Source organism: Ylistrum balloti, unplaced genomic scaffold (genome assembly GCF_031769215.1).
Source record: "Ylistrum balloti isolate Yb309-2 unplaced genomic scaffold, AGI_CSIRO_Ybal_v1 Utg370874, whole genome shotgun sequence".
NCBI classification, from domain to species: domain Eukaryota; kingdom Metazoa; phylum Mollusca; class Bivalvia; order Pectinida; family Pectinidae; genus Ylistrum; species Ylistrum balloti.
In genome coordinates this window covers 119,034-135,251 of record NW_026782499.1, presented here as the reverse complement: position 1 = coordinate 135,251, position 16,218 = coordinate 119,034, and the positions used below count along the sequence as shown (strand labels likewise).

The 16,218-nt window shown below is 38.8% G+C and overlaps 1 protein-coding gene across 2 annotated transcripts in view; it reads right to left on the bottom strand.

Annotated features, from left to right (window-relative positions):
* Positions 1-1,876: 1,876 nt before the first annotated feature.
* LOC132559195 (uncharacterized) overlaps positions 1,877-16,218 on the bottom strand; it is a 67,873-nt gene continuing 53,531 nt past the window's right edge. For both annotated transcript variants that reach the window (XM_060223811.1, XM_060223812.1), the window contains exons 12-13: positions 12,322-12,466; positions 1,877-5,234 (exon numbers count right to left, since the gene is read on the bottom strand). In XM_060223811.1, coding sequence (XP_060079794.1) covers positions 4,580-5,234; positions 12,322-12,466 — 800 coding nt within the window. In that variant the 3' untranslated portion in view covers positions 1,877-4,579. The remainder of the gene's footprint in view (positions 5,235-12,321; positions 12,467-16,218) is intronic.

Here is a 16,218-nt window from a genome sequence, read left to right as displayed (position 1 = left end):
AGCAATATGACGTCACGGAGACAAAAAGCTGTAGCCAAATATCCCATCCAACCAGTCAAGCACTTTCATATAATTTACCGGGGGCATAGCTGCCTTTAGGCGAAGGAAATTGCATGCACAAATAGTTCCGTATAATAGGTTGATAATTGTTACAAGAGAGACATCACTTTTTCTACGGGATACCACAGGTTACCTCCCCTTAACCCGTATCGAGTCGTAGGCACGAGAGCCCACAGGTAGAATTTGGGTGGTGGGGGATCAGTCATGGATAAGTGATTTTATCAAATTACACTCTGTTCGAAATAGTATGGTACATTTTGAATTTAAATGCGAGATAGTATAAATATCATAGCGTTATTATTTAGGTCAACAATATTTTCTGAATAAAAACATCATTTTATTAAATGAGTGCATATGGTCAGTTATTTGGAAGGACGCGCCAGTAAAACCACAACTGAGAACCCCTGTGGTTTACTGGACAGTGTGAACTATAGTCATTTCTCATCGTCTCACTTTATGTCCTATATGATTTCTCACATTACTATAGTCAATATACGAAGAAATCATCTGACTTGTTCAGGGTCGTATGATGAAGACACCCCTGGATTTGGTTTAAAATTAAACTGCGAGAAAATCTAGAATTTGAAAATACATTTGAACAGAACAATTGATTATGACTGTAGAAATTAAAATATGAAGATTGACAACTAAAAACTCTTGATCAAGGATTCGGATTGTACGAGACTTCTACCGTTAACTATATCTTAAAGTAACCTATTACTTAGGAAAGAAAGACAATGATTAGGAATTGATTAACCGCTACATTTAAAAGGACTTTTTTCTACTGTGGCAATGCTTTTATCCAATAAAAATACATAGTACAGAGCAAATCTCGAATTCATTTAACCTGTACATTTATGACTTACATTTATAAATAGCAGTCAATAAGTCAATTTATTTATGTAATCCATTTGCTTACTTGTAGCAACATCAATCCATGTTTTTAATTTTAAAACAACAAGTCCGTGATTTTTTAAGTCCAATATAATGATATACAATGTACTAAATGCGATACTAGCACGCCAACATAATTAAATCTTTTTAACCAAGTCTAGAAAGTCAACTATGTGTGGTAAAATCAGAAACGTATTTCTACTTTTTTAGTTGTTTCAAATGCTAGAAAATGCATGTTTGTATCTATTTTGATGTCTGATTATTATGATTGTCTCAATTTTAAAATTATTAATATAAACAAATTTGAACCGCTGTCCATTGACTTGGCATCTACTATGAAAATGTAAAAAAAAATCAGTAAACAACAATACGTTTTATTGAAAATGAGTTTCGGTCGGAAATATGGCTTATGGAGTACATTGAGTGTATAATATCGGTATTTTAGCCAAATGAAAACATTCTGCGGATATAATTATCTAGGGACGAGAATACTCAAGAGGCACCGAGGGTCAATACACTGTACGGTATGAAACCCTTCAGATCTCGGACAGTGGGGGTGTAGAACAGTCGTCATGGCTATCTCAGGAAAAGTGAATGAGCCGAACTTCGGTGCATGTAAATATTATGCAATAGAACCAATATTTCCGTAAACAAATAAAATCATCACTAACAAGCTTTATTTGGCAATATGAATTCAACCTCCAAAATCCCGGTACCCGAGAACTCTCCGTAAATATTACATAATCTGTTTTTACTTTTGTTCTGGAAGAAGCCACCAGGACCCGCACTGATTGGAGGGGACAAACATGGTTGCTAGCGATGTCGTCGAGTATAATTCTGAAATGTCTGATCGTACAAAACATTCCATTTTCTCAGTGGTGTCCATAAATGATTTATGAATAAATGAAGATTAACAAAGAGATTATTTTATAACGTTATTTATTTAAAATTACGTCCTGAACATACTATAATTAACCATTTTGTAAACAATATACAATACATACCCAACGGAACAAGCACACATCACATTTCCCTATCACATCTGTTTAACTATGCTACATATGTACCAACCATTATATAAAAATTCTTTGTGACGTCTTTGTCTCGCGAAAGTCTAGCGCCATCGTGAAACAACCTAGAAACATTTCGATGACGTCAATTAACCTTCTGCAACAACGTAATGTTTTGAGCACCTTCAGAAGTGAATCCATATTTGTTAAACACAACAGAATGCTATACTTCTTTAAGTCATACAAATAATTTCGTTTGAATTTTATGCACCATTATTTTTTTTTCTATTAAAACTTGAGATTTCTGACGTCATCACTTCGTCATTCAATGTCGATAGACATGATCTGATGTTTTCGGTAACAAACTTATCTAAGTAAAATAAAGTAACAAAAATGTAAAGACTGCTTTATATATTATTTTTTTCACTGAGTTAATTATTGATTGTTTCACATCCCGGATAAGTAATGTATGTACATATATCATAAACAATTACATAGCACTGACACAGCTTAATCATAAAACATATTGATATCAAACATCACAGGTGCTGTTTACTGTAGGTAATCACCCATCTCTCCCAGAGTGCATTGCGGTACCATACTGACTGTAAGGAACAATAACTCTGGTACAGAATTGACAATCAGAAAAGAAAACAAACATTTATCTTTCTTCAACTTTTAACGATTAACTATTTATAAAATAAACGTATCACACATGGGTATGTAATACTAAACGACTTTTGTCGAAATCATACTAAAACAAAATGCCTCGTTCTCAATATAATCTAGCGTCACTACTAGCGCCCCCGAGCGGATACAATAAAACAAGGAACATAACTAGTATTTAACAATTTTGAATTCACGATTTTCAACAACAATATACTGTTACTCTAAGGTACGAAGTATATTTAATATACAATAATATCACAACGGTCACATTTTAAAATTGACACAAGTTACCCTACCAATAAATCCACTGCCCCGTCCGTGTATTCTGTCGTAACACAGATCTACCACTGTAGTCGTTTCTGTAATATTACATAAGAATTGAACATATTTTACATATGGAAATGCGTCTGTGTATTTCGGATCTGATAAATATACAATTTTTGTTGGCATTATCGTTTCGGAACGTTCGATCCTTGAAATGTTTAAATGATTGTAGTAATATAGACACCGCGGACTTGGTTCATAATGTAGTGACTTTATCTATCATGTCTTTATGGACTAAAACTAATAGATTAGCCTCCTGACTAAAGTTAATAGATTAGCCTCCTGACTAAACGCATTTCTTCCAGACTTTCAGAACTGATTCATCTAATGCTTTAAGGGAGACTACTGGAGGTATATAAGGGAACTCCTCTGTTCTGGTATTTCCGGTCCTTCATTGCACCTGAAACATTGCTATCTAATTCACTACTGCTTGAAATTATAATGGCGCGATCCAGTAGGCACTGATAAAGGTGTCGTTGTTTTCTAATGATAAATAAAATATAAGAAGGTCCTGACTTCAATTTCAACTAAATCTTTTTAAAAAATCTCCATCGATATTCCACAAATATTATAAAGATATTTTCATTCAGATGAAATCATTTCCCGGGAGAAGGATTCATTTTGATGATTCCGGTATGAAGATTGTTGATAATCAATCTGGGTATATTTCCATAAGATGGGACAAAATCAGAAAATAATAGCGAGCAAACACTATATTATACATGTATATACATAATAAGAGATCCACCATGTCGTAACATAATCTTTACAAAGCAGACCTTCCCTTCTGCGGGCAGTCCGACACAAGCACTTAATATATCTGAGATCATTCTTGTAAAAACTTTTTAACACGCTCAACTCACATACACAATATCCGTTCTTGTAAAACTAAAACGTAAGTACAGTATCTGTTTATAACTGACCATATCTGATCATCCAATTAAGTTTCACCATACATGTTATAACCCATTCAATGGTAAAAGTTTTTTTAGATATCCGTTATTTAAAAAAAAAACAAAAAAGGAAACAACATGATACTACTTTAACTATATCAATGGGATGGGAAAATGCACACATGCAAAGTTGTCGAAGCACTCAATCTCTCATTGAACTTAATTTCGTCATTAGTGCAAATCCGAAATCTTAAAACGACACACACACATTATCATGCATATTGTTACATCACCCAATAGACGCCTTCGTAACATTATCCAATAACAGCGTTGTTAACAATAACAATTATCTTATGTGCGCTATACCAGCCAATAAAAACATTCGTAACATCGTCCAATAGAAATATTTGTTATATTATCATTTAAAAACATCGCTCTTTGACTTATCTGCTCGATGTATATTCATCGTGATAACGATAACATTCATGCAGTATGGAGAACATGCTATTTGAACTAAGTTTAACGCATGATCTTAAACGCAGTTTTTAGTATCAGGTCTGGACATCCCTTCTCACGTACGGATTTCCCCCCAAAGTTTTGTGTTGAAGGAGACGATTTTAATCTTCCACATGATATGTTTCTGAATCGGATCTCTGGCATAAATGTCCGACAGATTGGTCTTGTCCAATCGTTTTTTTTTCGCCTAATCAAAGAGGCGGTTCAAGGGGGCTATCGACTGGAATCGAAATTCTGTTTACCACTATCCGTGACATTCGGATGACCGTTGAATACTCGGAAGTCTTCGGGCACTGCCCCAATCCTCATAGTAAAATTATCGACGACGTCAGAAAAACCGTCATTGACGTCATCAAAATCGTAAACACTTTCGGAAACGTTGACACAATCAGAGGTTGTGGCAGGGGCTGGAATGTTAATGTTACACCCACGTGACGTTACAATAGCATTTCTGGAACTGACTTCTTCAAAATTGCACTTTGTTATACCGACTTGTTGAAATCGAGTTGTCTCTCGCGCATGCCCACTTGTAGAAGGAACATCGATTCGAGAGTCGAATCCTTTTTGTAACTTGTAATGTTTGAATTTATGGGGGAAGTTTGACTGGGCTAGGGCACTTTTTACAGCTGCTTTTTTATTTGAACAGATATCAAACACTTCCTTTAAATCTCGCGAGAGGATGGCTTTTCCAGAGGTCCCAGGTAAACGCGATACGCGCTCCGGATGGATTTGGCCGTAAGATGTCGACGCTAGCTTCGTTTTAGAAACGTTTGAAACCATAGGTTTCAGACTATTATCAGTCAGAACATCGTCCAACCTTAACTGCAGAAAATCTGTGACGTCATTCAACAACACGTGATTCCCAGTCCTGCAAAAGAAGCAAATTAATACAGAACTATGTCAAAGAATTTATTTTTATCTAAATGATAAAATCATAACAAACATGATCGCAGGCACTATGTAGTTTATCAATATCAAAAGGGTTAACATCAGTCAAAAGGGTTATCGTTACTCTGTAGGGTTATCGTAACTCTGTAGGGTTATCGTAACTCTGTAGGGTTATCGTAACTCTGTAGGTCTATCGTTACCCTATAGGTTTATCGTAACTCTGTTGGGTTATAGTAACTCTGTAGGTTTATCGTAACTCTGTAGGTTTATCGTTACTCTGTAGTGTTATCGTAACTCTGTAGGTGTATCGTTACTCTGTAGGGTTATCGTAACTCTGTAGGTGTATCGTTACTCTGTAGGGTTATCGTAACTCTGTAGGTGTATCGTTACTCTGTAGGGTTATCGTAACTCTGTAGGTGTATCGTTACTCTGTAGGGTTATCGTAACTCTGTAGGTGTATCGTTACTCTGTAGGGCTATCGTTATTCTGTAGGTTTATCGTAACTCTGAAGGTTTTATCGTTACGATGTAGGGTTATCGTAACTCCGTAGGGCTATCGTTACTCTGTAGGTTTATCGTAACTCTGTAGATTTATCGTTACTCTGTAGGGTTATCGTAACTTTGTAGATTTATCGTTACTCTGTAGGGTTATCGTAACTCTGTAGGGTTATCGTAACTGTACTTAGTTATCATCACAATATAGAGTTACAAAATCTCTGAAGGGTTATCAAAATCTTAAAGGGTTATCTCAGCTCTACAGGGCTGTCATTACTATACAATATTTTCTTGATATAACGGGTAACCCTGTCCATGATATTATGTGTTACCCTGTCCTTGATATTACTGGTAACCCTATCCTTGATATTACTGGTAACCCTATCCTTGATATTACGGGTAACCCTATTCTTGATATCATGTGTTACCCTGTCCTTGATATTACGGGTAACCCTGTCCTGGATATAACGGGTAACCCTGTCCTTGATATTACTATTTTTACCACATGATGCGTTTATGTGTTACCACGTACTATCTCTGTTACCACGTACTATCTCTGTTACCACGTACTATCTGTGTTACCACGAACTATCTCTGTTTTACCATGTACATTTGTTATCACATACCGTCTCTTTTACCACGTATTACCTTTATAAGGTACATGGTACCACGCGCTGTCTGCATGTATTACCATTTTGTGTTGTCGTTGAAGTCAAGTACCACACTGAGGTAATAACGTACATATATCAAACAAAGAATGTCTGTTACCACGTACTATCTATGTGTTACCACGTACTATCTCTGTTACCATGTACTATCTCTGTTACCACGTACTATCTCTGTGTTACCACGTACTATCTCTGTGTTACCACGTACTATCTCTGTTACCACGTACTATCTCTGTTACCACGTACTATCTCTGTTACCACGTACTATCTCTGTGTTACCACGTACTATCTCTGTGTTACCACGTACTATCTCTGTGTTACCACGTACTATCTCTGTTACCACGTACTATCTCTGTGTTACCACGTACTATCTCTGTGTTACCACGTACTATCTCTGTTACCACGTACTATCTCTGTTACCACGTACTATCTCTGTTACCACGTACTATCTCTGTGTTACCACGTACTATCTCTGTGTTACCACGTACTATCTATGTGTTACCACGTACTATCTCTGTTACCACGTTCTATCTCTGTGTTACCACGTACTATCTCTGTGTTACCACGTACTATCTCTGTTACCACGTACTATCTCTGTGTTACCACGTACTATCTCTGTGTTACCACGTACTATCTCTGTTACCACGTACTATCTCTGTGTTACCACGTACTATCTCTGTGTTACCACGTACTTACCACGTATCTCTCTGTTACCACGTACTATCTCTGTGTTACCACGTACTATCTCTGTGTTACCACGTACTATCTCTGTTACCACGTACTATCTCTGTTACCACGTACTATCTCTGTGTTACCACGTACTATCTCTGTTACCACGTACTATCTCTGTGTTACCACGTACTATCTCTGTTACCACGTACTATCTCTGTGTTACCACGTACTATCTCTGTTACCACGTACTATGTGTTTCCATCTATCTGTGTTACCACGTACTATCTCTGTTTACCACGTACTATCTCTCTGTGTTACCACGTACTATCTCTGTTACCACGTACTATCTCTGTGTTACCACGTACTATCTCTCTATCTCTGTGTTACCACGTACCACGTATCTCTGTGTTACCACGTACTATCTCTGTTTACCACGTACTATCTTATCTCTCTGTTATCTCTGTTACCACGTACTATCTCTGTTACCACGTACTATCTCTCTGTTACCACGTACTATCTCTGTTACCACGTACTATCTCTGTTACCACGTACTATCTCTGTGTTACCACGTACTATCTATGTGTTACCACGTACTATCTCTGTGTTACCACGTACTATCTATGTGTTACCACGTACTATCTCTGTGTTACCACGTACTATCTCTGTGTTACCACGTACTATCTCTGTTACCACGTACTATCTCTGTGTTACCACGTACTATCTCTGTGTTACCACGTACTATCTCTGTTACCACGAACTATCTCTGTTTTACCATGTACATTTGTTATCACATACCGTCTCTTTTACCACGTATTACCTTTATAAGGTACATGGTACCACGCGCTGTCTGCATGTATTACCATTTTGTGTTGTCGTTGAAGTCAAGTACCACACTGAGGTAATAACGTACATATATCAAAAAAAGAATGTCGTTCAACTGCTTTAAATGAGAGCGTTTTTATGGTAGAACCCCTGTATCCATACCTCGTATCTATCGGGCATTCACCCTATAAACGGACAGCGAATCCGGTATCGACCGACTTCTAAGTGATCCACAAACTAAACATCGATCCGCCATTTCACGCTGGCTCCTGATTATTCATTACTGACAATGCGAGCTCCGCACGGACTACATCTTGTAACGGACATGATGTGACATTCGCAAATCTATCAGTACCTGATAATTCCCTGCAGCTGTTAAATATATATCCCTTCCAATGTAAATGTTGAGTCATGGGGTGCTTCCTACAATACGTTATACTATCTATTTATATAACGTACGGTCAAATGACAGTACACTCGGACCAGCATAAACAGGGTTACTTTTGGACAAGATCCCCACAGATACCCTCGGAGGGGATCGCCAGTGGAACTATGGTTACCCTCGTGTGGTATCACCAGTAGTACCAGATTGCCCTCGTGCGGTATCACCAATAGAAAAAGGGTTAGCCTCATGCGGGACCACCAACAGAACTAGGGTTAGCCTCGTGCAGGATCAGCAACAGAACTAGGGTTAGCCTCGTGCGGGATCACCAACAGAACTAGGATTAGCCTCGTGCAGGATCACCAACAGAACTAGGGTTAGCCTCGTGCGGGATCACCAACAGAACTAGGGTTAGCCTCGTGCGGGATCACCAACAGAACTAGGATTAGCCTCGTGCAGGATCACCAACAGAACTAGGGTTAGCCTCGTGCAGGATCACTAACAGAACTAGGGTTAGCCTCGTGCAGGATCACCAACAGAACTAGGGTTAGCCTCGTGCAGGATCACCAACAGAACTAGGGTTAGCCTCGTGCGGGATCAGCAACAGAACTAGGGTTAGCCTCGTGCGGGATCACCAACAGAACTAGGATTAGCCTCGTGCAGGTTCACCAACAGAACTAGGATTAGTCTCGTGCAGGATCAGCAACAGAACTAGGGTTAGCCTCGTGCTGGATCACCAATAGTAACAGGGTTAGCAACGTGCGGGATCACCAATACTAAAAGGATAGCCTCGTGCGGGATCATCAATAGTAACAGGGTTAGCAACGTGCGGGATCACCAATAGTAAAAGGGTTAGCCTCGTGCAGGATCACCAATAGTAACAGGGTTAGCAACGTGCGGGATCACCAATAGTAAAAGGGTTAGCCTCGTGCGGGATCACCAATATTAAAAGGGTTAGCCTCGTGCGGGATCACCAATAGTAAAAGGGTTAGCCTCGTGCGGGATCACCAATAGTAACAGGGTTAGCAAAGTGCGGGATCACCAATAGTAAAAGGGATAGCCTCGGGCGGGATCACCAATACTAAAAGGATAGTCTCGTGCGGGATCACCAACAGAACCACAAGTACATATGGCCATTAGGATATTGATTTCTACTACATCCAATATATTTCGAACGCTTCTTTAATTTTTGTCATTTCGCCATTGCTTCGTGTCGTTAGTTATCCGTATCTAATTAGAGTTAAACTCGTTATATCTAATTGGGTCACGTGTACTCTGTCTTTTTTCCTCCGAGATAAATTAATTCGGTCGTACTGTTGTAATTTTAACATCCAATAATTCAACGTTAATTTACCAAACGTATCGTTCGCTCAAATAGCGATCCCTCGGCCAATGACTTCACATCCCTTCTACCATCACCATGGTAACAGCTGTGTGTTTATACAAATTCATATAAACTGGCTAAGTTCGGCCTCGCGTGTATATTGTTTTTTTTTTCTATACGTATTTTCTGTTATTACTGATTCTATTATAAATTCAACGCTATCACAGAACTGCTTGACGGCTGAAAACACTGTGGTGGAAGTTTTGGAGAATTGCATAAGATTTCTTACTGGCGGAACTCATGAAGTTTATTTATTAAACATTACTGATCGAACTCGTTGGGAAATAGCGCAACAGATAACCTAGACGGAAGTATAAGTACATTTGTAGTTAAAGACGGTCATGGAGGAGGATAGCAGATTATTTATTACAGAAAGAAACCATGAAAGAAAAGAAGAAATTAGCATAATTTTTCAGCTACATGTAAAATAACTTTAATATTTCTTCTTGGATTTCCGCCTATGACTCGAAATTGTATATTATATCGTCAGTTGTTGCTACAGTAATGTAACACTGGTCACTGCTACAGTAAACGCGCTTGATTTTTGCGATAAATGTCTCTAACTTAATGTATTGCATTAAACTGCTATAATTTGTACCTTTACCAACGGAAGCGACATTCTATCAACTGATCCAGCACGTTACAGTAGTAAATTGTATCACTACACTGTACTATATAGCAGGAAATAGAATAAAATCAAACATATTTTCCTCGTCATTTTTAACACTTACAGTTACAGAGCGCCGAAGCGCTGGAATGTAATAATGTACAATCAATACAAAATATGTATTATCTTTCAACATCTCTCGCGATCGATGGTTGAAATACACCGTGTCGACTTCGGCACGTGCTGCCGCTTCATTTGTAAGTATAGCCATTTTGCTCGTAAAACATTTCAGAGACAAGACGACAGTCTTCAGCAGATTGTGACGATGTAAACATTAACGCCGGAAGTATCGTGTTAAACATAAAATCAATATCGTTCCCGTGCATTGTCTCCGGATGGAATCGATGCCAAGCAAGTTGAAAGCGGATTACTACCGTATTCTTCAGGGGTGACCTAGTACGGAAACATCTCGCAGAAATTAAACGCTTCGTCTTGATACATAATCTGTTTAAGCGTTTGAAGACGACTTGTGTCTGGTCACGTCCCTGATAAAGTTACCCAAAAACGCGCACATTATCACATTTCGTATATTATACCGCACGCGACAGGAATCCATCCAACACAGTGTGAGACTTGGTAATCACAAAAAGTAATTCATTTGTACAAATATTTCACTCACACGTGACCCAAGCTTTCGCCAAACATGCAGCTAACATTCGAGCTCAATGACGTCGAGTTCTAGAGCATTTGACAGCTTTGACCCGCGGTGTGTCGGTAGGCATGGGTTCGATTCCTTTCGATCATATCATCTAAAGAAGTTTATGGTTACATTTTATAAAAATAGTGTTCTTAATTACTAAAGGAACATCTTTTGCAGATCGAGACGTGTATACAGCAAAACAAAACAAAGATTTGAGGACAGCGTTGTATAGCGTCTACAGAGTGTAGAGTTTACTATGTAAAGTTAGGTTCTTAATTTGTGTATTTCTTGAATCTGGAGTTTTTCTCCAAATTAATATCGATTTCGTACATGTACGAACACCGGATATATTTATTGGAAGCAAATGTATCTCAAATTGCCTGTTACTCGTTGAAGCAAAAATGGTAACATTCGGTAAAGGGAGACAGTTGTGTTATCCGTTCTGACCACAACAAGATGTTAATGTTCATTCCCGTTTCTTACAAACGACTGTGAGATGTGCATCTTGGTTTAAGGGTACCTATATTCCGTGTACAAGTAATAAACAACCAAGGTTCAGACTGGTCGGTCAATCCACATTACCAATTCTGTGGATCATGGTTTCTTCGATTATCATTTTGACATGTGATGCCAGACAGCAATCACATTCGGACCACTCGGAAATCTAAGCGAACGCTCGACTATTTGTATCTCATCCTCGGCGCCTGTTCACAGATATCGATTCAAAAACATATTTATATTCCAAGAATGCAATAGAAAACGGTTTTGCTGTACAGTTGTTGACAACGTTGGTTTCAAAAGAATAACAGAAGAAGAGCGCTAATACTGATACTGTTATTAAAATATAGTTTAGCCTAAGATGTTTACTGGCTGGCCATAGTAAATACCTGTGTGCTGTACCAGGTGTATTCAGAGACAATGATTCGATGACGTCATCGTAACGGATTACGGCAATTAAGTGTATCCAAATATGGAATCCAGTATATATACAGATATATTTATGTATATCAATATCTTAAGTTATGGCCACAATAAGCATCTGTTTTTATCGACTTGCACGTACAAAAGTACCCGACGTTCAACGATATTCGCGGGGCGGATTTACAGAGAGAAAGTCAAGATATGCAACCTTTTCTTATTACATATATATATCTATACGTATTGTTATCAGACTCAAAGCTGGTACAACTATAAGGGCATCGTCTTATATACAAATAATGTATGTGTGAACATTTCAAAGTCTACTCAAATATTCAAAATGTTTAGTACACTTAAATTTTAATAAAATGTCTATTGAGATTCAATATTTTTGTCATCCAAGTACACTTCACCACTTACGTGTTTTTGTTTTCTGTTTTGGCGAGTTTAAAACACGTGAATTCGGGGTCACGTGAGTCGACGATATAATCCCCTTCGTCTTCCTCCGTAGGATCAGCAGGAATGTCAGCGTAGATGTCTATTACAGGGAATGTCTTATCATCTCCTGTAACCAGAAATAAAACATGCTTGTGTATACATAAATGTAGATGTCTATTACAGGGAATGTCTTGGGAAGTAGGGGCCACGGTATGGACATGAGAGGGTTGGGGCCACGGTATGGACAGAGGGAACGGGGGCCACGGCATGGACACGAGGGAATGGGAGTTAGGGTATGGACACGTGAGAATAGGGGCCACGGTATGGACACGAGAAGGTGGGGGCCACGGTATGGACAGGAGGGAATGGGGGCCACGGTATGGACAGGAGGGAATGGGGTCCACGGTATGGACACGAGAGAACGGGGTTTACGGTATGGACACGAGAGGGTGGGGGCCACGGTATGGACACGAGGTAATGGGGGCCACGGTATGGACACGAGGGAACGGGATTCACGGTATGGACACGAGAGGGTGGGGGCCACGGTATGGACATGAGGGAATGGGGGCCACGGTACGGACACAAGGGAATGGGGGCCACGGTATGGACACGAGGGAACGGGGTTCACGGTATGGACACGAGAGGGTGGGGGCCACGGTATGGACACGAGGGAATGGGGGCCACGGTACGGACACAAGGGAATGGGGGCCACGGTATGGACACGAGATGATGGGGGCCACGTTATGGACACGAGGGAATGGGGGCCACGGTACGGACACAAGGGAATGGGGGCCACGGTATGGACACGAGGAAACGGGGTTCACGGTATGGACACGAGAGGGCGGGGGCCACGGTATTGACAAGAGGGAATGGGAGTCACAGAATGGACATGATAGAACTCGGACATGGTATGAAAACGAGGGAGTTTGGGTCACGGTTTAGATATGTGGGAGTGCGAGGATGTGTGGGTACAGTAGGTTTATGTAAGTTGTGGAGGATAGTATATGTAGGAGGCATGATAAGGAAATTAACATCTGATACCTGTTTCAAGTTTATCACAGCTTTAAGACAAACAAACGTATTTACAGATTGTGGTTCACCTGTGTCTACTATAGGTCTGATAAGCACGCGCGGAGAAAATTAATATTACATTATTTATCGTTATATAATTATTTCTTGATTTATTTATTTATCTATCAATAAATCCATACGACCTTTTATTTTTCCTTATTATATCTTACGTATACTTCATAAATCATACAAGACCACAATCACAATATACAGTCAAACCTTATTATCTCGAAGTCGGTGGGGCATTGAATTATCGAAGTATTCGATTTGAGGGAGTTTAGAAATTTGACCGCAGCTGACGAATTAAACGAGTTTATTCAGTTCAAGATAGCAAGGTTCGACTGCATAGTTAGAAGTAAAGTTAAAAAAAACATTACACGAACCTGAATTATTACAACGGGAATACGGAATTTAAGTTTAAAGAGAGTCATAACTCCGGAAATTTCGTGAGAAACACGAAAGCATAGAGGGCAAACATAAAGTCTTCGTGACAAGATGATTTCCATTCTGTTTTTCAGTTTTTAACATTACATGTAATTTAAGAGGAAATTCTAAAAAGAACCACGGAACTTTTCGCACCCGATCAAGGACAGAATTTTCTGACTGATCCGGATTTGCAGACATTTACTAACGTCGTTTTTTTCGTTAGTTCTGTTAGACCTAGCTCTAAATGGACTATGGGGACTCTCAGTGAACAAATTTCTTAGCTTGCAGACCTGTAAGTGGAGCTTGAAAGTCACGAACCATGTTAAAAGAGAATCCTTTATAACTTTCTTTTCCATATGATGTCTATGGAACGAGACTTTTTTTCCATTTCACCCAGCCTGTGACGGGAGGAGGTTTGATCAGTTGTCACTGTTATGTACCAAAAAAGTACATAAAATATGTGCTTGCATATGTATAAAACTGAATATTGTAAATTTGTTTTCTTCAATACCTAACGAACTGTGACAAATACGTAGATTTTAGATTAGTAATCGAAGAGAGAGAAAAAACAAAAACAAAAAAAAAACAACAAAAATCAGACATTGATCGCCAACTGCCACTAGGGATTGCTGGAATTGTAAAAGGCACGCGGTGTAATGTATGACGGTCTACCGTATTTGCAACGAAGATAGCGCGGTTTTCACGCGGAGAACATTGACTGCACGCCAATCCTGTCAAAATGAATTAGTCATCGAATCTGTATAGAATAATGACTCCTGAGAGAGTCCTGACGTAACATAAAAGTGTTATGTGTTTATCGCATGTCTAGAAGCCATTGTATATCTGTCACATACTGTTTTATTCTCTTTTCTTCAATTCTGACCATTTATTGTTTATCATTTTTGCCGTTTATAGAAATCCTAGCCGTTTTCACGTTATTTTGAAACGGGAGGGGATTTAGACAACTCGGATTATGCTCTCGTTATTGTGATTTTCACTGTTTTCGAGCGAATGAAGGATGAAGTTTTTTGTATAGAAAACTATACGTGTTGTTTTGTAGATCTAACGGTGATATCGGATAATATGGCATTATTACCAAGACAAGACGACATGACATCCCATTTAATTACGAACAAGGTATACAATTACAGCTCGTTATCGACAAAGAATACTGACAACTCGGATGAACTATCGATTTCGACGACACCAGTCTCTTGTCGTGTCAGAAATACGGCTTCAAGCGACTCCATGAAATGTCTTTGCAATATCGTATCTTTTTTTATTACGTGACTTATGATACACCACGTGGTAGATCATATGACTGGTTGGCAGCATATATACAATTTTGCTATCACGTGACCAGTTATACAATATATGCGACAGTTAATTACACTGTACAAATTCATCATATATAATATCTCATAATTTTACTCATTCTTTTTAAATTCCATACCAAACATTCAAACTTGGTTAACTGGAATACTCGCATAGCTCAAAGTTTCACGACAGTCCCTCAGACTTCGAGATAGCGAGATTTGAGTATATATATTGTGATGATGAGATATACCGCAGTTCTTCATAACGTTTCTTTTTAGCTATCTTTATTTCAGAATTATTTGTAAAATCGTGGAAACTTGCTACCAAAAAACTGAGACTAAAACATATTAAAGAGAAATTCAAAGTCCGTACCGTGATTTCTGTGAAAAACACATTTTCAGTTTTACAATTTTGACGGAAAAACAAAAATGCCATCATCCAACAGTAGAATTTTTATATCACTAGTTTGTGTTGGAGAGAGTGTACATGGGTTTATATTACTAGTTTGTGTTGGAGAGAGTGTGTATGAGTTTATAGCACTAGTTTGTGTTGGAGAGAGTGTGTATGAGTTTATAGCACTAGTTTGTGTTGGAGGGTTTATAGCACTAGTTTGTGTTGGAGAGTGTGTGCGTGGGTTTATATAACTAGTTTGTGTTGGAGAGAGTGTACATGAGTTTATATCACTAATTTGTGTTGGAGAGTGTGTGTATGAGTTTATAGCACTAGTTTGTGTTGGAGAGAGTGTGTATGAGTTTATAGCACTAGTTTGTGTTGGAGAGAGTGTGCGTGGGTTTATAGCACTAGTTTGTGTTGGAGAGAGTGTACATGAGTTTATATCACTAATTTGTGTTGGAGAGAGTGTGTATGAGTTTATAGCACTAGTTTGTGTTGGAGAGAGTGTGCGTGGGTTTATAGCACTAATTTGTGTTGGAGAGAGTGTGTATGAGTTTATAGCACTAGTTTGTGTTGGAGAGAGTGTACATGGGTTTATATAACTAGTTTGTGTTGGAGAGAGTGTGCGTGGGTTTATAGCACTAGTTTGTGTTGGAGAGAGTGTACATGGGT